The 26,596-nt window shown below is 41.5% G+C and overlaps 1 protein-coding gene and 1 long non-coding RNA gene across 3 annotated transcripts; both read right to left on the bottom strand.

Moving 5' to 3' along the window:
- Positions 1–2,419: 2,419 nt before the first annotated feature.
- LOC125715047 (alpha-1-antitrypsin homolog) lies at positions 2,420–6,151 on the bottom strand. 2 transcript variants are annotated; one of them, XM_048986258.1, is made up of 5 exons: positions 5,996–6,151; positions 4,288–4,957; positions 3,559–3,829; positions 3,289–3,436; positions 2,420–2,912 (listed from the first exon to the last, which is right to left on the bottom strand). In XM_048986258.1, the coding sequence occupies exons 1-5, from the start codon at positions 6,113–6,115 to the stop codon at positions 2,721–2,723; spliced, it is 1,401 nt and encodes a 466-aa protein (XP_048842215.1). In that variant the 5' UTR covers positions 6,116–6,151; the 3' UTR covers positions 2,420–2,720. The 2 variants fall into 2 exon arrangements, with proteins under 2 accessions (XP_048842215.1, XP_048842216.1); XM_048986259.1 differs by lacking the exon at positions 5,996–6,151 and adding an exon at positions 5,773–5,829.
- An 11,144-nt stretch (positions 6,152–17,295) lies between these two features.
- On the bottom strand, positions 17,296–22,161 carry LOC125715158 (uncharacterized). The gene is made up of 3 exons (XR_007383943.1): positions 22,060–22,161; positions 21,812–21,931; positions 17,296–17,489 (listed from the first exon to the last, which is right to left on the bottom strand). It is a non-coding gene; the product is annotated as an uncharacterized LOC125715158 (long non-coding RNA).
- Positions 22,162–26,596: the final 4,435 nt, after the last annotated feature.

Genomic DNA, 26,596 nt, shown 5'->3' with positions numbered 1-26,596 from the left:
TCCTGGCTGAACCACAGTTTTTGTGCGTTATACAAAAAAATATATATTATTATTATTATTATTATTATTGTATTGTTTAGTGATGCCATGTTCCCTCTCTGTCTATGGAGGTAAATAATTATATGAATCCATGTAGGCTGATTTGTGTCTCCCCTGTCGTGTGACCGCTCCCTTTCACATACGAAACCCATTAATGTATCAGGTAAAAACAACACTGGATAGATACATTTTCATTCCCACTCAGTCCTCCATAATGGTAAAGTAAGGGGTGCCGCCGTGTAGCTACTCCCCGCAAATATTGATATAGTGAATAAAGGGTGAGAAGCCCCCGAACCCCCTTGAACAAAGTAATCTGTTATAGTTTCGCATTCACACTGCAGCCGTGTCGGAAAGTTACCGCTAATGTTACTAAGTCGCCACGGGGTGGATTTACGGTTAGACTTCCACTGTTTTGCTCCAATTCCCACACCACACTGGTAAAATTGTGAAACATAAACGGGTTTCAGTATGTGTGCGAGGGGTTTAAGAGAGCGAGGAGAGAGATGCGTCCCCCCCCCCCCCCAGCACCTAACTAAATGCCTGCTCTGTTTACATACCTTGTCTGTTTTTCTTTTCCTTGGAAAATACCTAACTAAGCTCATTTCATTAAAGCTTTATAAGAGCATCTGCCAAATGACAGTGTAATACAGTCTATTATTGCCATTAACCAGCTGCAACACATTCCGCAATGTGTGTACGGTTAGTGGGGGCCGGCATCACTGAGGCTGGATTAGATGATTGATTGGTTATTTTTTTTGTTTGTTTTGCTATGGTGGTCCGCCACGGAGAAATGTTACCAGAGAAAACACTGCACTGTAAGTTATAAACACCACCAATCTGTAGCAGACCTATCCAAACGCAGCATAGGGTCTCTCATTAACTGACATGTAGTTTTGTTTCTGAACCCCCCTGGCAAGAAACCTGCCCACCTCCATAATAGCTGGTCAGTAGCTTCCACAAGTCAGTGTTACAGTTTTCAGTGTTGAGTGTTGCTATGGGAGAGTTAGTAACCTGTCACTGTAATGAAGGAAAGCAGTGTAATGAATTGGAAAAAAACTTCAAAGCTTTAAATCATAATCCTATTGTGTCCTTTGCTTACCTGGGTATTATTTTTTGAGGAAAAGAAATTGGTTTTGGGTGACCTCTCATGGTACCGTGGGTGGTGCACTTTGATTGCTTTTCAAGAGAAGATAAGGACTGTAAATAGAATCGGTATCTTGATAAGTGAGCTTTTGAAAATCAGCCTATGTTAGTTAAGGTTAGAAACCCTCTTGTAGCTTGTACATTTATGTCAGAAATTCCTGGAAGACAGATTGCAAGAGAACAGTTTTCATTCCTATTTTCAATCCTATAGGACAGCATCACCCAGGAAAATAGCAAGGAATCAGCATAGTAGTATTTCTTGCTCATTTATGAAATTATTTTGCATGGAAATGTGTCATTCGAGTATGCTTAAGGAAACTATATTAGATCAGATGCAATTTTCACCAATCACTAACGATAGTGTTATGATTTGTGAAAAATTCTACATCATTATAAATGTCGAGGTTCTTTAAAAACACACGTACAGTTCAAATGACTAAAACGCTCTCACAGAGCACACTCTTGAGATGTATTTCAAATATTTTTTTCCCCCTCCCTCAACTTTCTGTCCAGGAGAAATCGAAACCCCAGTGCTACTCCGCCTCATCAATGATACAGGCTTGTGAAAACAATTGCACGGTGAATAACAGAGTGTGGTGTGCAGGAAATTTCAGGTGGGAGATCCCTGCCACACTCTTCATTACCTCAGTAACAATTATCAAATGCATATGCAAGCTTTTTTTTACCATTGTCTTTATTATTACAGAATGCTTATCAAACAAGACAATAATAATACAGACAGACAAAGGAGGGGTGTGTGTGTGGGGGCTCCATCAGCAGCTGTATTAGAATTTACCATAAAGGGAATGAAGTTTTTAGTACGATTGGAAGATGTTTAAGGGTTTAAGAGGCAGGACTAACCTCCAGTGCTGCTCCCAGAGGTCTTAAATTGTTCCAATTCACCTTCTATTATAAATCTTAACTTTTCTAAAGATATTAGGTCCCTTATATGCAATTCCGAGAGAGTTATTAACTGAGATTTAAGTCCTACCCATTTCTTCATGATTGTGTTGAAGGCTAATTTTTAAGTTCTGCATTCCTTCAACAGAAGAAGAACAGCCGACTGTCAATGTCGGGACTGAATGCGGAATATAAACCAAATGAGTGTTTTATTCGTATATATTTTGGGCTAATTAAATAATTGGCCTTAATCTTCACAATGGTTCTGTTTATGCCGATAAGTATGCCAACCAACCAGGACTTCCTCTGGGTTTTTGAATGAAACAACGGACTCCAGTTAATTTTGCAGTTTGTTTTATTGCATGATATGGCATCATTTACGGTTAACAATTTACGAAAACTTTTTTAAAAAAAAGAAAAAAAGATAACCTAATCAGGTATGAATGGAAACAAACTAAATAATAAAACATTTCTGTATTCAGTTGTCATTGCTCCAAAATAGAGTTTCCGAAGAAGATTTTGGCCAGGATGAAGGTTTTTGTGAGGATGAGAGTTTTTTTTTCTGCAAAACTTCTTGGTCATTAATGCGATGCGAAGAAAGCATCCTGTAGAAACTCTATTAAATAAAGTACAACCTATCACTGGGCTGTAGGGTCTGTGATCTTCCCCATGAAAAGAATGCTCTTAGTAGACTCTTCCAGGATGAGCAACAGGAAAGGCCGGTCGACCTTCATGGGCCAAGGCAAAGACATGGGCATGATCTCCACGGTGGTGACGGCAGCAGCCTCTGTGCCTTTCTCATCCACACTGAGGATGGCTTTGTGGGAAATCTACAGGGCAGACACAACAATTGGCATTATATCGAGTCTAGCCAACTTTCGTCAGCTGACTGGAGTGAGATTTTCATTCGGAGGCAAGTCTGCACACACATTTACATGTATGTATTAGTTTTATTAACTTTGAAATAGTCTGTAGGGTTTGCAGACTACCCCAATGTTTGATGCAGCTGATTTTAGCTTTATAATGGAATAGCAGAAATTTGCCGTAAGATTTATGGCAGGTGCCTGACATTCAGAAAGTGCGTGAGTGTCACGGCAGATGCATGAGAACTGGCAACCCTGTTCATGTCCGAAATGCTATAGCCACACAGTTACCAAACGAGAGGCAGTTCAAGCGTCAGTAATTTTACGGAAGCAGCAAGCATACCTCAGACACCTTCAGACCGACCTCCTCGGAGATCCCGGAAAGGTCGGCAGAGTGCGAGAAAACGGTGCGGAGTCCCATCTCCTTAAAGATGTTGGACAAGCTGTAAGTCGCAGATGCAGAGAACTTCGGCAGGTAGAGGTCCAAGGAGCTGGAAGTTTGTAGAAGAACAGCGTGAAACACACCTCTGCGTCCACCGCACATATGATTTTGCATACTACCAGAAAAGTACAATTGTATCAGGATATATAATGAATATAAGTGAGACCTCACTTCTTAAACAAAGAGTTGTGCCAACGTCTAACGTCTTCTTTGCTGATGGTTTCTTCCAGCTCCTTCATTTTGCCTTCGTTGGGTAGAACGATCATCATGGAGGCTTTGCCTTGATAAGGAAGCAGCACCACTGCGGTCTTGTTGTCATTGTCGTAAAAGTAGCTAAAGCGTCCCGATTTCTTCATCATGTCAACAGAAACCGTGGTGTTCTCATCTACATGGAAGTCCGCTTTTTTGGTGTGTTCTGGGTCAAAGGGTTTTTCCCATTTTCCTGAAAAATGAAATGGTACAACTGTTTAAGAGGATTGAAACTTTGCTTTCATTTTTCTTTAGTATTGTTTAATGTAAAGCAATCGGTGAAGAGTAGGGTTTCGATTTTTAGAGTATCACTTGACCTTAATTGCACCTTCATAATGCCTTTTACAATGCATTCATAGAACATTCAGTGCCCCTTCATAATGCTGTAGTAATGCATTCATAGAACATTCATGAGCAAGTATGCCTTAACATCCTAAAATACCTTTAAAGCTTTATTATACATGAATGAACATTATGTGATAATAACAAACATTAAAATATTCATATAATAGTATAATGTTTGTTTTTAGTGTATATTAAAGCTGATAAGGTATGTTAGGATGTTATGGTATACTTACATGCAGCTTACGAATGTTCTATGAATGCATTTTGAAGGTACAGTTAATGTAAAACATTACCAAATAAACATACCTCGGAAGAAGATATAGTTGATGAGCATCATAACTGTGTCCTGATCCAAGCTCTTCACCATATCAGTGATCTTGTTCTCGGTCTTCTTAGCGATGAAATCGTTAATCACCTTGGCCGCCTCTTCTGAGTTGGTGAAGTCGACGGTGAAGCCCTCAGAATGATAGTAGTGCTTGAGGTCTTCCAAGAACTTGGCTAGAGGCTTGAAGTTCTCCTGCACGACGGCCGCATTTCCGAAATCCAGCTGCAGCTCCCCTTGGCTGTGGCCTAGTGAGTGGAACATGTGCTCGTAGGCGTCGTTCACCTTGGCTTGGGTGAGATCGCCATAACCGAGGGTCTGGAACAGCTCCTCATGGCTGGTGCCCTTGGCACCTACGGCCAACATAGACAGGGCACTGGAGATACCCAGTGGGGAGAAGAACACATTTTCAGGCTTGGAATCATTTTTATGGGTGCTTAGATGCCTGTAGAGGGCAAAGGCAAAGTCAGCATTGTGTGGGGAAAGTAGCTGTGCAGCGGCCTCATGTGCCTCATTGTGGATGTGAGCCTGGTCTTTGTCGTGGTGGAGATGGTCGTGGTGTTCTGCAGAATGTTCGTCCTTGCTTACAGGGGTTGCACACACCCCTGAGAGAAGGAGGGAGGCAATTAGGCAAAGGTAGCCCTGCATTTCAATCTGTAAAGGAAAAATCAATAAATCAGTCCCGGCCGACGACTGCAAAATCCATGTGCGCCAACCATAAACAGTCAGTTGTTCAATAATATTATTTGTCATTTTAGAGATGTATGACATCTCCCTTCAAAGCAAAGGACTGTCTTGCTTAAATAAGCACAGCACAATGAACACATTTTCAAGTTTTTCAAGTAACTGCATTTTTTTGTTGAGGATAGTGTGTTTATTAATAATGTTTTTATTGCATGCAGATGCATTTTTGACAATTGTGTGATAATGACAGAAAATATCAGATAACAAAATAAAAAATAAACCTGCTTCAATGCAGGTGGCAGACACATATCCCATGCACGGAAGTTTGAGCGTGTTATACTGAATGTGGAAGTGAACAGATTGGCGGCCTTGGCTATTGAAATGAGACTGTGGGGGAACTGGGAGTTTCCTTATTAAAAATACTTCTGTTTATCCTGTTACAGAGTCATATTAGAGAGTCATAATTAAACTGTTAATCGAAGCGGATGCAAGGAAATTATAAAATCTCCACCACGTCTCATCAAACGTTTTTGTGTTTGATTGATTTGTTAGTTTTCAGCTTATTGACTGCTTTTATTTTGGAACTAACGCATTTTTAGTAATGTGTGGTGAAGAATTTCAGAATTCCAACTGCAGAAGTCAGTAAATAAATAACTTAAACATCACAACTTTCTGGGTGGCGTGGTGACTTGTACTTCCACAGTGTGGTGGGTTCAAATCACGCCTCTGCTGTGGTGGACTGGCATCTTATCAAAAGCGTAGCCCTGGTTTGTTCCCGAGGCTACCTGGGACAGGCTCCAGGAAGCCCACCTCCCTGACACAGTCATGACCAGGTTAATGCAGTTGGATCTGATTTCTAAAAGAATATTCAAGCCAAAGAAGCATTGCATCTAAAAGGAATTGAAAGCAATAAAATGTAACATTAATAACGCTTGGCAGCATTACATGTAATCATTTCACTTCATATTGTCCTGAATGACCCTGAGATATGACAGATATTCTACTTACCATGTAGGAGATCTTCCAGATGGAGGACCTGCTGAAAGAAAGGCTGCCCTTTTGTACTCTCCCAAATGCTGACACCCCCAGTCCACATACTCCCCACCATAGCATAACCTCAGTAAACATTAACCAGGTTACCACCCTCTCAACTCGCTGTCTTGTCACTGCGAGTTATAACAGTGCACATCAGACCTGGTGGTGAAGTCCATCTTCCAAGTTTCCTGATTTTACCTTAAAAACAAATTTGATTAAATGCCCCAGTAAATTGGCAATTTAGATAATCCAGTCAAATTAGGGCGAGCGTCCATATGACCTTGTTCAAATGAGAATGTGAATCTTTCCAAGGAAACATACAAAATGGATGGTTTTTTAATTTATTAATAAATGTGGCAATAAATTCTGCTTTGCTTTTAGCCAATTCGTATGCATTCAGAAACCTTAGACTAACCGAAATAATCAAAACGGAGTTACAAAGCCATTTGTGTTTGTCATTCTTCACTGAATATGATAATATTTCATAAGTATTTTTTTAGTTTGTTAGCAAATATACACAGTGGACTTTTCAGTCTTCAGCCAGTTTAATTGCATTTATTGGTAATAAACTGAAAATGAGAAAATAATTTTTCAAGACCATTTATATTGAATTCATATCAAGCATTTAAATCATTGCTATTTACAAGAAAATATAGATGAAAGTGACATGACATTTAAAAACACATTCATTTAGCTCTTGCCCTCTGTATTTTGATAACAGTAACTCACACAGTATCTGAGTACGGTTCACTGCCAGTCCAGGGACTCAGTGGCTAGCTGTCACTGCACACTTCCAGCACTGAAATATGAATTCAGCCTCCATACCACACGTGTACAGGTTGCATGTTCTCTCCATGTCGCCCTGTTCTTCCTGCAGTCAAAAGACATGCAGTTAGGTTATTCGGTGTGTTTTAGTTGTTTGTATGGGTGTGTGCATGCATGTGCCCTGTGATGGACTGGCATCCCATCTAGGGTGTACCCTGCCTTGTGCACGATGCCAGCTGGGATTGAGTCCAGCTTTTCCTGAAACTATGTCCAAGGTAAGTGGTGGGAAGATGAATGGGTGGAAATGTGTTTCAGATGTAGAAAATGCTTCATTTGGGACTTGAATATAAATCTCCACCTTCTATTCTGCTAAAATGCAGTGATTTAATTTTGTTTTGGAATACTTGAATGTTTTGAAGCAGTTTGTTAAATATAAGAAGAAAATCAGCTACAACAATGTATTAAATTGCATGAGACATTCATACATGCAGTGCAATATGGTCAATGCCTAAAATAATTATCAAAATACCCTGCCAGAAAACATGAGAATATTGTCAATAATCAGAAAAATCGCTAACAAGGAATGACATTTAAGTGCATAACTGTATGGAAACTCACTTGACCTTTAGAGCCATTTCATTAAAACATAATTTGCTTTGTACTGACAAAAAAAAAAGCTTTTGTTGCCATGTAAACCATTACGGCAAGTCCTGACCCATTTTTTAATTGGGTAATTTTATATAATTACTTTAGTTTGCTCCTGAAAAGAGATACAGTTATAATTAATTTAGATCATGTATCGTAGAACAGTGTATGTGCTTTTATATAGCCATCCATCTTCATGCAGCGCTAAGTATTACATTTTACTGTCCATTAACAACTTGGCAAAAATGTCCTTGCACTTTTGCAGAATGTGACCTAATTAGCCATATTTTACTGCTAATTTAGTGATATTAGTGCGGCGGGGCCTTCACTTAGTGCAAGTTATTTATAAATTAATTGAACCGGTCTTTTGTTATTTTTGCAATCTGTTAATCATTAACTACTTGATGTTACAAATCTTGTGCTGAAGGAAAATGCATGCAACTCTAAGTCATGAAAAGTGCGTGCTTGAGAAACTGTATGAGAAATGTAAGTTCATGATGTATCAGCCTCAAGAATTCAAGATTAATAATGAAATTACGGCAAATATGTACATGTCCTTCGGTCCGTCGGGATTCTAAGAAGCAACCTTATGAAATCGCCCAGGGTCAATGTGCTGTATGATGTTTGGACACTCGTCTAGGGACACGGGCAATCAATGCATTTTGACATCGACGGTGCCAAATATGTGGAGAGTGGAGTTTGCTCTGACACATGACCCACGTGCTTGGCCTGTTCTGTGGCCGCAGAATGATAGCGATAAATGAACAATACGTCTGCTTAATAATATGTTGTTCGTGGGCCTTATGCTGGGACAATCCTTACATGCAGCTGGAGGAATTGGTAGACTGCCTGACAGGCATTGTTTAAGTGTTCCAGGGAGACTTCATGTCAGGCCTGTGCGATGACTTTGCTGAGGAGAGCAGACCTTATATAAACATCCTCATGCCCCCTTTCAGACACTCGTGTGGCCCCTGTGCTTGTCTTCAAGAGACCCCTGGTGTTTAGAGCATGCAAAGGAATTGCATCAGGCTCTGCCAGCCGTTGCACTCAGAGTCCAGAGAGAGAATTCCGGTCTGACCAACAAGTACCCTGCTTGTTGAAATAGAACTTAAATCTCTCCGAGAAGTTCGCTCGAAAGATCACTTTGAGGCTGATGTATGCTCTGTGGACTTCTGTGGACCATAGCAAGCCAAGCAGAAAATAGCTTCATAGAGAGAAAGACCAAATGGAGCCTCAAAGTCTTCCTCCACGGTTTACATAGTTCAGTCAAATTTACTCTGGCACAGTACATATAAATATTTGAATGCACTGAGGAAGAGATATCTATATTCTGCATTACATTACAATGCATTTTCAAGCAGCAGGATAATGTATACTGTGAAACTCTGTGATCAATACTTTTTTGTATTCTTTTGGTTTTTTTTTTGTGGTTCTGTGAAAACAGAATTGCTTTGCTCTCCAGAAAGGCAACAGAACGGAGCGAAACGAGAGCAACAGATACACCCACGCAGTAAGCAAAGTTAATATCAGCCAGGATCAAACATCGGAGGGCAACAACTATGCAGAATGTATTTAACATGGATTGTTTTAGTTACAAGTAATTTTTAGGGCTTCCGGTGATAAGTACTGAAACAGTGACTGGAGAGGCGTGTCTGGGGTCCATAGAAATGTCTTGTGAATTGACAAAATGTCAGTATTATTGTCTGGTTTACACAAGGGTTGAAAAACTCCTTCTAAGTTATTTCCGGGCTCATGAATTAGAGACAGAAGGCCCCCGGCCCTGGTCTGATGTAGTTTGGGGGTCGCTAGTTTAATGACAGCCGGAGAACCCTCACTTAGAGAGAGAAAATGCATAATTCAATGCATTTCTTCCTGCAGTTGAACAAACAGTTTTTGTTGAACAAAAGCCCAGAAATTTGTAGTGTTTCATTTAATCGAATGAAAGTAATGGCTGCACAAATAAATACTTGTGCATTTGTGCGCATATATTCAAGCAGCTTAAAAACAGCATTTGTTCAGTTAGCTTAGCCCATCACTTGGTAAACCTGGAATAGCAGGAGGCAGCAGAAAGCTGCAGAGATCAGTACTGATCAATTTGCCTGGGGTTAGATGAGAGGACAGGCCAGGCATGGCCGGCACACCCTATAGGCGACATAGACCTTATGCTTATTTACATTACACTTATTTACACTAGATTTAATATTTCACCTCATTGCTTGTGAAACAGATACAAGCTAGCTCTGGTTGGGGGGGAGGGGGGGATACCCTGATCGATGTTCCCCAGTATAGAGCATGTGAGAGGATACCCCAATCAGTGTTCCCCAGGATAGAGCAGGTGAGAGGATTCCCCATTCGGTGTTCCCCAGGATAGAGCAGGTGAGAGGATTCCCCAATCAGTGTTCCCCAGGATAGAGCAGGTGAGAGGATTCCCCAATCAGTGTTCCCCAGGATAGAGCAGGTGAGAGGATTCCCCATTCGGTGTTCCCCAGGATAGAGCAGGTGAGAGGATACCCCAATCGGTGTTCCCCAGCATAGAGCAGGTGAGAGGATACCCCAATCGGTGTTCCCCAGGATAGAGCAGGTGAGAGGATACCCCAATTGGTGTTCCCCAGGATAGAGCAGGTGAGAGGATACCCCAATCGGTGTTCCCCAGGATAGAGCAGGTGAGAGGATTCCCCAATCGGTGTTCCCCAGTATAGAGCATGTGAGAGGATACCCCAATCAGTGTTCCCCAGGATAGAGCAGGTGAGAGGATTCCCCATTCGGTGTTCCCCAGGATAGAGCAGGTGAGAGGATTCCCCAATCAGTGTTCCCCAGGATAGAGCAGGTGAGAGGATTCCCCAATCAGTGTTCCCCAGGATAGAGCAGGTGAGAGGATTCCCCATTCGGTGTTCCCCAGGATAGAGCAGGTGAGAGGATACCCCAATCGGTGTTCCCCAGCATAGAGCAGGTGAGAGGATACCCCAATCGGTGTTCCCCAGGATAGAGCAGGTGAGAGGATACCCCAATTGGTGTTCCCCAGGATAGAGCAGGTGAGAGGATACCCCAATCGGTGTTCCCCAGCATAGAGCAGGTGAGAGGATACCCCAATCGGTGTTCCCCAGCATAGAGCAGGTGAGAGGATACCCCAATCGGTGTTCCCCAGCATAGAGCAGGTGAGAGGATACCCCAATCGGTGTTCCCCAGGATAGAGCAGGTGAGAGGATACCCCAATCGGTGTTCCCCAGCATAGAGCAGGTGAGAGGATACCCCAATCGGTGTTCCCCAGCATAGAGCAGGTGAGAGGATACCCCAATCGGTGTTCCCCAGCATAGAGCAGGTGAGAGGATTCCCCAATCGGTGTTCCCCAGCATAGAGCAGGTGAGAGGATACCCCAATCGGTGTTCCCCAGGATAGAGCAGGTGAGAGGATACCCCAATCGGTGTTCCCCAGCATAGAGCAGGTGAGAGGATACCCCAATCGGTGTTCTCCAGGATAGAGCAGGTGAGAGGATACCCCAATCGGTGTTCTCCAGCATAGAGCAGGTGAGAGGATACCCCAATCGGTGTTCCCCAGGATAGAGCAGGTGAGAGGATACCCCAATTGGTGTTCCCCAGGATAGAGCAGGTGAGAGGATACCCCAATCGGTGTTCCCCAGCATAGAGCAGGTGAGAGGATACCCCAATCGGTGCTCCCCAGGATAGAGCAGGTGAGAGGATACCCCAATCGGTGTTCCCCAGCATAGAGCAGGTGAGAGGATACCCCAATCGGTGTTCTCCAGCATAGAGCAGGTGAGAGGATACCCCAATCGGTGTTCCCCAGGATAGAGCAGGTGAGAGGATACCCCAATTGGTGTTCCCCAGGATAGAGCAGGTGAGAGGATACCCCAATCGGTGTTCCCCAGCATAGAGCAGGTGAGAGGATACCCCAATCGGTGCTCCCCAGGATAGAGCAGGTGAGAGGATACCCCAATCGGTGTTCCCCAGCATAGAGCAGGTGAGAGGATACCCCAATCGGTGTTCCCCAGCATAGAGCAGGTGAGAGGATTCCCCAATCGGTGTTCCCCAGGATAGAGCAGGTGAGAGGATACCCCAATCGGTGTTCCCCAGGATAGAGCAGGTGAGAGTGCTCGTGCACATCAAGCTGGCATTCAGTCTCGGCAGCCTCTGACTGTCTGGCTGCTATAGCTACGCGTTGCCTTCACAATGAGGAATAATCCAAATGAGAAACTTCAGCTGCATTTTCTTACCAGTGTCCCTGCATTTATCCATTCATTCCACATTTTGCAATGAGAAAAAAAGAAAAAGAAGGTGGAAAGATGAAAACAAAATTGCTTCTTAATTCATAGCTTATCAGCTCTAAAAAACAACAACAGCAGGCTAAACATAAGTGCTTAGTATCATAAGCTAATGATGTCATGTACCTCTAAATCAAGGTTGCCAGCTTTGGTCAGCTAGCTGGTGCGATATTTTCAAGTCTGCAAGTGCATTTATATATTTTATAACCTTTCTCTCTGTAGGGTTTTCACACTAACACTTGATGTAGCAAATTTTAGGTTTATAATGGAATAATGTAGATTGTTGTAAGATTTCTTTGTTGTAAGCGTGAGTCTGAAAGCGTCAATGTCACGCTGCATGTGTGAGAGCTGGCAACCCTGCGTAAAATATTGTTGTGATATGATTAAAAAGACATGCATTTGGGTTGTCGAGGTAACATAATATCCATACTTCAATCACCTATGCCAGAAAAGATTGTGGGGGGGGGGGGGGGGGGGGACCTGGAGCCCATCCCACAAAAGATAGGGCAGCAGGCACAGGTGCACCCCAGATGGGATATCAGTGTGTCACATATATGCATACAACAAACACGCTGCAGGCGATTTGAGACACCAGCTGACTGAATTTCTCTGCGATGCCGGTGGGATCCCATGTACAACGGGGAATACATGCCGATCCCCAGTGAACAAAGTGTGAGGGGAGAGCGCTGCCCTTTGAGCTGCCCTCAAACAAACCCTATGTCCAAACATACATTCATCCAGTGGCAAACGAAACCCAATAAACATAAAAACCCTCCACAGACATTCTTTTACAAACACACACTCAAATGAAACTGGACCTTTTTCACGCCCAATGCATCATTTCTAAATGTCTATGTCATCTGACTCCCTTTACACCTGCCACGTTTCTACCATTCTTCCCCGTAGTTCCTCATCCTGCTGGGCTCCTTCACTTAGCTCTCATTCAAGTACTGCTAGTAGAAATGTACTGCTGCCATCCAGTGGTGCACTTATGGTGTTACATCCCAGTGCTGATAATGAGGTTATCTGTTGAAGGTCTTAAAAACCATTTATTAACTAGTTACCCAGTGACAAGTGTTCGAAGATGCTGCACAGATTTTGGTATGGATAGTAGGGACATGTCCCAACCAATACTGTGGGGGTACCGCGTGTGTTCATAGGAGTGGGGGGTTCGATGCTGATTTGGTCCTTTCCAGGGCTGAAACGAAATCTACAGTATAGTTAAACATATAATGGTGTGATATAATTAGCTGCTCAGTGAGTACATTGCTAGGAAAGTAGAACTGCTTGATACATAAACTAAGCGGGGAATATTGGTTCTGGTTTTGTCTTCCTGTCCAATTCTCCTGGCTCCCAAGTTCCCCCATGTTACCTGCTTCCTCCTGCGCTCTGCCCAGTGGACTGCAGGACTACCGGGCAGAAAATCTGCCACTGTCTGTGGGACGGTCCAGTCTGGTGTCCTGTCAAACCTGAGAGCAATAAATCAAGTTTACCAAATTCCCAGAATCCAATCATGAAATGTATACAGCATATTTTTGAAGCCCAAATTTAGTTTGCTTGAGGTTGGCAATTTGTCTGTTGAAAAATGGAAACCATATTAATTCAGCACATGTTTGATGAGCTTTCCTTGTAATCTGGCCTCAAACAAATAGCAAAGATCTTGAAAAAAATATATATTCATTGGCCAGCTATCATTCTCCTCTTGGGTCTCATGCAGTTTTAAAATGAAGCAGACAGAAAGTCTTTGCGTCTACTTCAAAGTAAACCGTCACACTGATCAAGAGGAGAAATACAGAAAAACATTCAAGACATGAGATTTGAGGGAGGAAGAGCAGGAGAAGGAAGAGGAGGAGGAAGCTACTTCTTGATTAGTCTGCTGAATGTGATTTACACAGACTGGGTTGAGCCAGCTTACCTTTAGGGTATTTTTAGAAATCTGACAGACAGCTTTATAAATGTAATTTTCCATCACACCACCTCAGTGCCCAAAGCATTCTCTCTCTCAATCGTAATGATCACAGAATAGCATCCCCCCCCCTCCACCCCCCATGATAATACAGACTCATACAACCTAATATATCCCATCTTTCAGTAGGTTGTCAAAAATATCTTACAATTGAAGATATGTTAAAATGAAATGAGCATTTAGCCAACTGAAGAAGCACTACATGATTGTTTGAATGTGTTTTGAATAATCACTCGTCACCGGTTCCATTTAATTAACGTAATGTCATACACAGGCCATCATATTAAAGTTAGGCCTGATATTTAATTGAAATGCATGCAAATATCATGCGGCTGTGCACATGCAATTATCAAAAAAAAAAATAAACAGAACATCGCCTAACGAGATGATTATGTGTATCGCGACTTGTGCTTTGAGGAAATTAGAAAACGGCAAAGTGATCGGAAGAGGGCGAGATGCTCTGATGTTGTGGGCAATGTGTCTCTGTATCGGCAAACCCAGGTTGCTAGGAGGGATAGAGCCTCTCATCTTCTGGGGACAGAGTGACCCTGCACAGAGGTTCGCAAGAGGTCTTCCAGAATGAGCATTTGAGCGTCGAGCCATCAGGCTTCAAACCACTCGGCGATGGACCCAGAGACTCCCAAGGCCATCTGGGGCCTCAGTGGACAGGAAAGGAACAGAGGAGGCTTTTGTTTGTTCTCGGAAGCCAGGTTTGGTTTTCTAATAAGACAAAATAAAAGTTGCCCTCAGAATGTCAGTGCCATATGTTAGGTGGACATAGTCAATTCACACATGTGGATTTCACGTCCACTGAATATGATAACAGCGGCAGTGGGAAACGTCTAACGCGATTATACTCCATTTATTCATAATAATATCCGATTGTGTTTATCTTGTGTTTTATATTAATCTTGTGTTGACCGCATGACAAAATCAATGCACACATTTAATTACTTTTCCACTTAGCTTAAAGCCATTGACTAATAATCAAATTTTGATGTTGTTAATGTCCGTTTTGACATAATAGTGCTGTAAAGTCACACAGTTTCCTGCTTTAAACACAAATTTGATCGACAAATTGTATTCAGTGAGGTGTGGCTTTACATATTTCAATAGTAAATCATGCTAATGCTAACGTAATAGCCCAGCAGATTTGAGCAATATGGTGCAGGATGTGAGTGGATTTTTCCTTAATGAAAGCAGACTGTGGGCTCGCATGTGTGACACGTTTTTCCCACAACGCTGTCATTTGCATGACAGCATGGAGTCAGGCTACTCAATTATGAAACCCATGCACAAAATCCGGTGTCATAATACATCGTCTCACAGTATTTTACAACCTTTACAAAAGTTAAATTCCTTCAGTTTTAAAAAAGATGCATTAAGCACGTTAAACTTATTTTCAAATATCTGCATGACATAAAAATAAAATGTTCATCTATGTTGTATATAAAACATGTATAAAGAGATGACATAAAAAGAGATTTAAGATTAATCGATAGTCCATAATTATATTAATAGATTAGATAGATTAATCAATTACATTCTTGTATTCATTTTTATTCATTTATTTCTGTATTTGTAAACCTTCATTCAAATCTCATTATTTTTGTCTTTTTCCTGACTGTATCCAAAATACAGATAATAAAGCAAACCATGCAAACTGTTCATACCCCTTCATATTGCATTCGTTTTGTTTTTAAGCTTTTGGGCGCTTCTCGCATTACAGAACCTCAACCCCGTGCCCTGGGCCTGTTAAATCGAGTGCTGTTTTTAATATCCTGACTGTCAATCCTGGAGAAGCCCAGACAGCCATTGTGACACGCGGCTGGCTCATGTCATAATGCATTTATTATTCCTCTCCCCCCCCCAGCGACCCACCCTTTCTTACATGGCTGTGAGTTTATTGGAGTTGCCAGAATGGTAACGGGCAGAGGTGGGGAGTATTATCCAGAGGATTTGTTTTTGCATATATTACAGGGTTAAGTGCAAAACCAGTGCGGTTTGCGCAAACAGAACAATCGCAACACTGGATACGCTGTGACCGATTACTCGCACACGTCCGGCCCGCCGCAGATTGATTGGGCCTGATTGGTCACAGAAAACACAAGGCAGACCTTGATTACAGTATGTTGTGAAGTATGTGTGGGTTGTGCATTACATCAAGCACCAAGGTCGTTTTCTGTGAGGATGACCTTATGCAGGTCATGTTGAATATCAAAATCGGTCATTGAACCAAATTGCTGTATTTCATGAACCATTGCTGTGCTGTGGTATCTCGAGTCATTTCTTTTTTATTTAATAAAACCCATTTGTTAAAAATTAACAGTTGAGGCCACTCCCATCATTTTTCTAGTGGTTTATGAATGAGTATGTCTGGAATGCCTGGTTTTATATATCGAAATGAGTGAGTCTGAGCACTGGGGCACATGTTTTGAAGGCATTTGTGTGAGTCTGAGCACTGGTGCACGTTTTGAAGGCATTTGTGTGAGTCTGAGTACTGGTGCACATGTTTTGAAGGCATTTGTGTGAGTCTGAGCACTGGTGCACATGTTTTGTAGGCATGCCTGTGAGTCTGAGTACTGGTGCACATGTTTTGTAGGCGTGTGTGTGAGTCTGAGCACTGGTGCACGTTTTGTAGGTGTGTGTGTGAGTCTGAGTACTGGTGCACATGCTTTGTAAGCGTGTGTGTGAGTCTGAGCACTGGTGCACATGTTTTGTAGGCGTGTGTGTGAGTCTGAGCACTGGTGCACATGTTTTGTAGGCGTGTGTGTGAGTCTGAGCACTGGTGCACATGTTTTGTAGGCGTGTGTGTGAGTCTGAGCACTGGTGCACATGCTTTGTAAGCGTGTGTGTGAGTCTGAGCACTGGTGCACATGTTTTGTAGGCGTGTGTGTGAGTCTGAGCACTGGTGCACATGTTTTGTAGGCGTGTGTGTGAGTCTGAGCACTGGTGCACATGTTTTGTAGGCGTGTGTGTGAGTCTGAGCACTGGTGCACATGTTTTGTAGGCGTGTGTGTAAATTACTAAAGCGTTACAATCGTCTGGATGTTTCTGTTGTTTTTCGACAGTGCTTGCTCTGTTTCAGATGTGTGAAGGGCCCACAGAAGTATGGTCTGCGGTTCTGCTACGCTCGAAGGAACGGTATGGATATCAGTAAAATCCAGGCCCGTGTCCAAAGTTCAATTCTCACATAGCCTTCAGATTGAGTTACAAACGAAAAAGACAGTTTCCATGTTAAATCATCTCTGTTTTCCTTATGCTACATTCTGAGGTTTTTGCTTCCATAATCCCACAAGCAATAACAAGACTCTCGTATTACTGTGACAAGGAAATGGCGGGGATTCTTTGATGCGCAGGAGAACTGTCCGTGTCATGCGATACATGCGGGCCCCTCTCCGCAGCCAGCACATGTGGAAGAGCTGAATCCGAACAAATTGTTCCTGCACGAGTTTCTGGGAGACTTTTGGTGACTCTCTAGGGCCCCCTTCAGGCCCTACAGTTTGTCCCTCCTGATGCCGGAGAAGTCTTTCCGGGTCAGACTTTGCCGTGGCCCCGATGGAGACAGTATGGAAATGCACAACAGAAAAGACGTAAGTGCGCGCATTTAATTACCAACATAATTTAACTTTTTTTGTTACATCCAAACACCCTCAGTTAAGGTTTTGTTTCGTAATCGATGCCCCTACCCTAAACTCTCCTCGAAACCAGTACAGTTTATAATGTGTGTCTGATAGTTGCTTGGTTTTGCTCCGAGGTCCCTATGTTGACATAGGAGGCCCCCTCAAGCGAGCTGTTTGAAGACGTTTTTGGAGCTGAAAGAAAAACAACAGAATTAAAAATGATCAAATAATCCACTAATCAGTGCACTGGGTGCCGACGGTAACAATCTGGGGGAAAGGTGCTGGCTGTAAAATTCGCCGGCCGATTCGGGAGGGTTCGGGGCAGCAGATATTGCCTAGGATAGCCTATAAATGAATTTGCTTTGGTTTTGCCTATGAAAGACCTTTAGATGCAACTACAAATAAACTCTGGCTTTTATAATTTGCTTACAGCTTGTTAAAGGAGCTCTCCCTGACAGCTGCGTGGTCCTGCCTTAGAGGACATCCCTTGTCAGGCAGACTCTCCACTGACTAACAACCTTCCATGTGGAGGTGTCCGTCCGGCCTTTTCTCCCCCCGCACTTCACTGAAGCTATTACTCACCAGGAGGATGTCACTCTCAGTGTCCTGCTCTCAGGGAACTCATCACCAGTGTTAAGGTCTGACATCGGTTGCAAACTGAATGTCAAGAAGCAGTTATAATGCGGCTTTCTGGCTTCTCTGTCTATATAGTTTCTTCTGTGTCTCCCCTGGTATAAATCAGTAATAAATTTAGCTGCATAAGTGAACCAGCGTTCAGTAGGTACAAAAACCCAAAAATACATTAATCAACTTGGGCCTAATGAGGAGTAGAACCACCATTTATCTTCAGATCAGCTTCAGTCCATCTTGAAATGATGTGTCAGTGTGTAGTGGAATAGTGGACCAATTCTTAAGAAGAAATGCCTCCGGTTCTTTGTGTGATGGAGGAGGTAGGCATGTCTTTTTGCAATCTGTGTTCCAGAACTTCCCATAAAGTTTCACTGATGTTTAGATCTGGTGATTGGTGAGGTCATGAAAGGCATTTGACTTCATCTTGGTGTCCATGAAACCAGCCTTGAATCTGTTTAGCAGTGTATATGGGGGGGGGGGGGGGTCATCCATGAATACAGACCCATCATGAGTGTTTGTACAATCGGGTGCACCTGGTCCTGTAAGGCGGCCTCGTAGTCCTTGGCCATTATACCACTATGCAGAACCATCGTCAGACCTAATGAATCCCTCGAGAAGGCTCTCCATACCATTACAGAGCCTCCACATTGTGGTTTGAAGGTATTCTTCAGATTTCTCTAAACATCAAACCATCCAGATGTAGACAAAAAGGTTGAAAGGTCACTCAACTAGACCATATATACTTAATTCCAATGCTCTGGGATTCTGGTTTTTTACTCGTTCCACCAGGTTATGCATCACTGTGTACTGGTCTTGGATGCAAATTCTCAACAGCAGCCCTAGAATTAGTTTAGAGAGTCTCAGGGTGAACAAACTGGGTCAAAGGGGTGCAAGTTCTGATCGGTGCTAATAGACGAGGCTGGATTTTTGTGGTGTTTAGCAACTGTCGTGCTTTGTGTCTCGGTCAGTGAGCTTCGATCGCTGGCACAGAACCTTTTCGCTGATGCACATTCTCCACGTTTTGAATACGCTGTCATGGCTTTCAGACTGTACTCCTTACACGTTAAATAATTTCGCGTTTTTTTGTGACCGAAGCGTTTGCAGATCCGTCACTTACCATTTGGCCTCTGTTGACAGTCGCCTCATGGTTCACTATATGTTAGCTGTGAACATTTTTACTGAATGTATTTAAACCACATATTGTTACTCAATGTTTATTAATACTTCATTTAAAACGCGTCATAACTTTTTAAATCTATTGATTTAAGTTACTACGGACCAGTGGGCTTTTTCTAACACCGTGCAATTTATTGTCCACAAGGGGGCAGTTCAGAACCAACAATTTCAAATGTTGCATGAAAGCAGCACCGGAGTGGACATAAGCTGCTATTCCCAAGTCAAAATTTTAGCATTTTGCTTTTATATCAGAATGTTTAGATTCAGGCAAATGGCAACAACACAATGTAGCATAGCAAGTACAGCACTGACAACTGGCGCAGCCCTAAAAAAAATCTAAATGCTTATTTATGGGACAGATTGGGGGTTGGGACTGTGGTTGTGGGACAACCTTCACCTCACCACTGGTCTATTGTCGCTGAATGAGTAGAAATTTTAAAAGTTTCACAATTAAAAACAAAAAACAAATCTAACTGCTTTTGCTGGGGGTGGCTGTTATTATTATTATTATTATCCATCCATTTTATAAACCGCTTATCCTACTGGGTCGCGGGGGTCCGGAGCCTATCCTGGAAGCAATGGGCATGAGGCAGGGAACAACCCAGGATGGGGGGCCAGCCCATCACAGGGTATACTCACACACCATCCACTCACACATGCACACCTACAGGCAATTTAGCAAGTCCAATTAGCCTCAGCATGTTTTTGGACTGTGGGGGGAAACCGGAGTACCCGGAGGAAACCCCACGACGACATGGGGAGAACATGCAAACTCCGCACACATGTGACCCAGGCGGAGACTCGAACCTGGGTCACAGAGGTGTGAGGAAACAGTGCTAACCACTGCACCACCATGCCACCCCTATTATTATTATTATTATTATTATTATTATTATTATTATTATTATTATTATTATTATTATTATTATTATTATTATTATTATTAGGGGTCCAAGCAGGGTAGCTGATGGAACCCTGTTGTTGTTTTTTTTCTTCAAAAATTTCTGTCTAGGACCAATAAATTTCATCTAATTCTAATCATGGTAACTTAAAAATAGCGGTTAAGGTTTAATGTTGCACCATTTGTACAAAAATGATTATTATAATTCTTTTCTAAACCATTGTAAAAACTGCATTTGTTTTATAATAAAGTTGTGCCTCATTGTTTACTGGATTAACTATATTCAAGTTTTCATGATTCTTTGAAGGATCCCCTATTATTCTTGGACCGTAAGATCATAAATAGAAAACCAAGCCATCTAAATATAGCACAGTCCATATTATTATGTTTTACTGTGCCTTTGCGTTTAGACGCACGGCTAGGGATTGGTGAAGCCTTACTTGTTTTGTAATTATCATGAAATCTGTAAACCATATAATTTTCTTTAACAAAAAAAAAAACAGAAGAAGGCTTTCCTGCCATTCCAATGTTTTCTTTGTAGTCGATTGGTCTGCAGCCAGCAGTCCAATCCAAGAATCTGCACACAGTCTAGAAGGATCCCCCCCGTCAAAATCCACAATGACACGGAATAACACTGAAGGCCGGCTCACTTTCTCAGACCCAGTGCTGCGAACACTGTCCTTTTCCGCTAAGCTGCTGAAAATTGTCTCCAAACAAAATTAATCACCTGGACCTGAGGAATCTGGAAGGTTTTAAGCATTAAAGTCAGAAATTTATTTATTTTTCAGTTCTTTTTTATGACTGGACGATGACAAAAAAAAGCTTAGATATGTAATCATATGTTTATTTGCATGCGTTTTGTTTATAGAAGGAATAAAATCAAATATACGCAGTCAAAATGTTGATTACATTAAGATTTTCTTCTTGGGCCTATGTTTATTGATATAATGTATAAGTGCAATATATATTTTGGTCTAAATGACAAGTTTATTTTACTATTTGACTGTAAACAGCAGAAATTGTGTCTAGTCATTAATCCAGTCATACTATATTTACTTTTAGTAAGTCAGAGACATTTAAGGGTATTGCAACTAGTGTATATAATATTGTGATGAAACAAAAATGCATCTTGGCGTTCCCAGTGCTCTCCAGTGATAAAATCCAGTGCAACTCCAGTAGGTATCAACTGGTGCCCAGGCGACTCACATTAATTAACAGGCTTGAAGGAGAAGGAGTATTCAGTGACGCCAGGGTTTGGCGCAGCTAAGCACAAATCCAGCTTCACACTATCTTGCTTTTTACATGGTTCCACCTTAAAACCATTAAGGGTGAAGGGGTTCGCCTGAAGGTATAATGTGTAAGCTAAACTTTGTTAACACAAATTAAAAAATTATAGGCAAATAAACTGTTGCTGATGTCATACTTAGAACTGATTTGCTCAATGATGAGAAAAACATGTTTGACCCACGGGAATGACCTTTCACCTGCCTTGCCTACGGACCAAAGAGGTATTAAAACCTAGTGAACTGTTGTTGTTGTTGTTGTTGTACTCGTGGTGGTGGTGGTTGTGATTAATGTATTACGGTTTTTATAGAAGCTTTAGTTTAAGAAGACAACAATCTGGCTAGAAAGTGTGTGGAATATATAACACTGCAGTCAGTTAGTAAGGTTATTTTACATCTGCTCTTAAGTTTGCAACAGTTGTTATTATTGTGTGCAGAAGATCGTATTATTTTGTATTTCTCAGTTTTTTCTGCATATCATTGTGTAGATTTTATTTATAAATTTATTTATCATCCACACCAACCTGCTATATTCCCAACGTGGTCCGACTGAAGGCAGACATCTTGCTTTACCGTCACCGCTTCACTCAGCGCTCAGAGCTCCCCCTAGTGGCAGTAACATTGGCTCGAATGAACTTATGAACCTGCAATGTAAAGGTTATGTGGAAAAAAATGCACTGTATGTATGTACCTTTTTCGAGTCGGCATAGATCAGAACAAAATTAATATAAAATACCAGTAAGTAAAAAATGCAAGCGTTTATATAGCTCACCTACGTGTGGCCTTCAGTGACAGCAGCTGTGGTTTGACAGCGGGCGGCTTCACCTTTCGTAAGCTGCAGAACTATGGAAGCAATCAGAGAAGTGCGGTTCTTTCGGCAGCGGACTAAAGTTTTGGCTCTGAAACTCTATTTATTTATCATCTCCAGTCAGGGAGGTTAATGCAGCCAGCCTGACGTGGCCGTAAAAAGGGATGTAGAGGAATTTGCTTTCACTGGGAGACAGGCTGCGACTAAAGAAAACAAACGCGCGACCGCACTCCGTCGCGACGAAATGCGATAATGATACACAAGAATGTTTACAACTGCGAAAATATGGGTTATTTGTCCTTACTTAATTCCGTTCTTTTTCTGTTTTTAATGCATTTCTCAAAGTGGTGAATGGAAAGGCCGCAGCCGCGTCGATCTGTGTAAGTGCGGGCTGGATGTCGCCTCTTTTTGCACGGGAGCAACGGGCTCCGAAATATCCACCATATCCACCCATGGATTTTTACAACAGCAACAAGAATTTGCCTTAAAATGCTTGTAGGGAGCAAAGATTTATCTACTCTTGGGGTTAACTCTATACCTCATTTTTCTTGGACTCAGTGTGTGTTTTTCCAAGTGCTGGGAACTATGTATAAAATGGGTCAAGGGGCTAAAGTTTTTTTTTTTTTTTTTAAAGAAAACCAAACATAAACCCGACGCAAAAAATACATATTGCGTGTGTGTCTGTCTGTTTATAATACGTGTGTGTGTTTGTAATACGTGTGTGTCATATCCATCCACGTATAATGTTAATTGGCAGCATATTAAGTGTATTGTCTCCGCATTGAAACACCATACAAATCAGGACTAGATAATGATAAATTATTAGGACTAGGTGTTACGTGTATCGTGTGTGTGCTTGGCAAGTCCAAATGTGTCTGACCTGCCGAGTTTAATACATCTTAATATCTATTTTGATCTAATATATATATATATATATATATATATATATATATATATATATATATATATATATATATATATAGAGAGAGAGAGAGAGAGAGAGAGAGAGAGAGAGAGAATGGAGCTACTGTGTGTTGTGTCACTCCTGTGGTGATCTGTCTGTCTTTTGTGTTGACCATTGTTATTTACATACTATAATGTTCATTTCTTTTTGCATTTAGTATCTGTGGCATAGTAGTGGCTAGTCAGTCGGGTTTTATTTAATACAGCACGCATATTGCTGCAAATCGTTCAGTAGATATTCCCGCAGATACTCTTGTGCCAGGAAAACCCAATTTACCAATATTAGCAAACGTGAACATTATCCCTGAGAATAAACGTGGCCCTGAACAGAATGTGTTTATGGCTGGGTGTGCACAGAAGCCGCTGTAATGTAACCTGCAAACACGTGGCGCGAGGGACAGCCTCACCCGGATGCTCAGCGCTCAACGCTGGTCGACCGTCATGTAAATTCACCGTCCGCCCCGCACAGCAATGCTCATTACCGCCATCTAATAGCTCATTTGCGATCTGACATGTGCGGCATTATAACAGACATGGCTATCCCAGCATGAGTGCTATTTCTCTTACAATTGTCTATTGCCTTTATTTGACTCAAAATTAATGCAAAAGCAGCTGCAACCAGTGAGGGTACATTTTGGGCTCAATTTGAAAGAAATTATGTTTTTCGTCCATGTTGTCTGTCATGGAAACACCTGACGTGTTCAATTTGCAATGCAGAATTCGTTTCGGGGCCTGACTCGAGCAGCACAATTAACTGGATACAGCTCTCAGACGCACTGCCAGGAGCTCCAGTGGCTGCAGCTCTTAGATGCAGGTTTGGAAGGCGAGGAACTTTCGATGCTGCAGGGCCTTTGAAAATGTGCTGCGTGTGAGCGCACATACCTCAGCATGGAGAATCACCTCTGAAATATATCAATCCGCAGTGAGAAGCGTAAGGAACCTGCCGTCAAGGCCTTCCATGGGAAGAGGTTGCTTTTGCCTTCAGTTTGTCAGGCTCCATTTATATATTTTTTTCGGCATCCTGTATAAATTTGCTTCAGTTTTGTACCATCTGTTTGCAGGTTGGCATGCAAAAAATATTGAAAACTCCTGAAAGCATTTTGCAAATATTCACACAGTAACTGGCTAATTTACGTACGTGGTAAGAAAGGACCCTTTTATTTTGTTTTATTTTGCACTTGCTTAAGGAAGGTTGGAATATGGATGGATGGATAGATGGATGGATGGATTTACTTAAGACATCATCTTTGTGAATGACATAAAACACTGTTTAAATTTGGAAGAAAAAAGCCTTTAAAAGCTCAAAGTTGAATAGTCAACGGACTGGACAGTGGCTGAGAATGTATATATTTACTTGTTTGCTTAAACAATGCAGTGCAGTTCTGAAGAATACCGTTTTCCTGGTAGAAACCACAAACATGTAACCGCATATTGTGTGTGTGTAAAATTCATTACATAAACAAATGTTAATATTACAATTTTTAGGTTTCACTACCCAACTTCCCCCCCCAGAAGCCTTTCATGATGAGTACCTGTGACATTTTATTTATTTATTTTCTAGCATGTATGGTTGTCTTCATAGTGATCAATATATCCACAGATACGTATTCAGACAGAAATGGAGGTCTGTACAGAAACATGAATTACAGTGATACAGTGACCTGTCAGTGATTTGGTTCATTTGACGACCAGAGATATTTTCCCCAAAGGGTAAAAAAATAACACACCTGTTAGGTTTTATGTCCAAGAGTAGGATCTGGGCGGGGGGTTGAGGGGGCAGTGGGTAGTGAACTCCCAAGCCACCCCCCCCCCTCCCCAATATTTAATTTGGATTCATTCACACCCAATCCCTCCCCCACAATAAATAGTAGATATTTTTTAACAAAATGATCAAGTTTTGTCCACTCCAATATCAAACTCTCTCCAACGCTGTTGTCTGGTTTGACCTGGAAAGTTGTTTCTAGGTAGAACGAGCAGAATTCCAAAATGCTGTGACCAACCTCAAATTTTATTCCATTCGTTTATATGCAGGGATAAAGACATGTATGTATAGCCCATGCAGCAAAGATTGCAGTTGGAATATTTTCATGAGCGGTATCATTCTTTCTTTTCTAAGATGTCAACTTTGAATTACGAGTAACAGTAAATTCGCGAACTGAAAGGGCTCACTGATGCGCGCTCGCGCTGTTCCTTTGCGGGAGATATTAGAGGTGTTATTATTCCGTAGCGCATAATCCCGCCAACTCACGCATAAAAATCCGAGTTTTAAATGTGACAGCAATCAAATCAAAATCGAATCTGAATAAGCCCATCTTTTCACTCATGCAGCTGCTTCTACTGCCACTGCAGACACTTAGCTAACAGTTCATCTAAATTTTATAACAAGAATTTCCTTTGGACTTCTAAACAAAAGGATCGATAGTAAATCTGTTCAGTTAGGAAGCATCAAATACAGAGGTAGATATTGGTTTGTTTGAAGAACCCTTTGACTGGTTGTACAGCATTGCGCTCGTATTAAATTTTTGTCATTTGAACTACGTCCTGTTTGTCTAACTCTTGTCCTAGTTTACATGAATTACTTTAAGAGTGAGTAATGTAGTAGCTTGTCCTGACCTTATCAACGATAACATATTGAGCCTAGGGTGCAAACTTCTTTTTTTACTCAATCGGCTGAAAGTATTGACTTGTTTCCTTGAACTGGCAATTGTTCAGTCTCTGTTCAGACTTCATCACCATCGTCCATTACTTCTCGTTGATATAATCCACGTGTTGATAGGGGTTCAGTTATAGCTCAATTAATTTGACGCAAATGATAAAACACACGTGTACGATACGCCTAATCGAAATAAGATGAAGAATTTAGACCTCAATTTTGTTGTTTGTTAAAATGTCAACCACAATAATTAAATTTCGTTAATCCTGTAAAATATTTTAGTTATGGGATACATGCGGTCATCAGGAGGTAGTGGTTCAACGAGTCAATGTGAAATGATCAATAAAAACATTGCAGCATAGCCTATTTTAGGATGAATGTGTTATTGTAGGTATCAAAGACACCATTTCATGTATAATTTAGATTATTTAGTGCGCATAATTTTATTCGGAAACACAGCTGTCACGCGGAATCACGCTCCGGTCCTTTAGTAATTATGGAGAAAGGTCCTCATTTTTCGGTATAAACATGTTTATAATTCATGGTTAATGATACTATGGAGTATTTTTCAGGTATCCGAACCATAATTTCAAGAGTGAATTTAAAAGTGAATACTCTTACTCAAATGTTTAATACTCTCTTCAGTTGTCAATGCTTTATTTTCTAATAAAACCTGCTTCGCTTTCAAAACATATTTTCTCGCACAAATATTACTAGATTTTTAAGTAAATATGTAGTAGCCTATGTTCGAAATTTGGGGGCTGTCATGATATCAAGGCATTTTAAGCAATTTAGTGTAGCCTTTACTTAAAAATTAATAATTGAAAGGGTGAAAAATGCACTTTGCTTTAAATGAAATAAAACACAAAGTAATACGTTATCGTT

The sequence above is a fragment of the Brienomyrus brachyistius genome, chromosome 19 (genome assembly GCF_023856365.1).
Source record: "Brienomyrus brachyistius isolate T26 chromosome 19, BBRACH_0.4, whole genome shotgun sequence".
NCBI lineage: Eukaryota > Metazoa > Chordata > Actinopteri > Osteoglossiformes > Mormyridae > Brienomyrus > Brienomyrus brachyistius.
Note: the sequence above shows the minus strand (reverse complement) of the source record. Positions and strands in the feature narration are given on the sequence as shown.

What these genes read in the sequence shown, in the direction of transcription:
- LOC125715047 (XM_048986258.1), bottom strand. Translation starts at nt 6,115, where the DNA reads ATGTTTACTGAGGTTATGCTATGGTGGGGAGTATGTGGACTGGGGGTG. An exon ending in CAACTATATCTTCTTCCGAG is followed by an intron (nt 3,830 to 4,287) that starts GTATGTTTATTT and finishes TTCATTTTTCAG; the next exon opens with GAAAATGGGAAAAACCCTTT. An exon ending in CACAACTCTTTGTTTAAGAA is followed by an intron (nt 3,437 to 3,558) that starts GTGAGGTCTCAC and finishes ACAAACTTCCAG; the next exon opens with CTCCTTGGACCTCTACCTGC.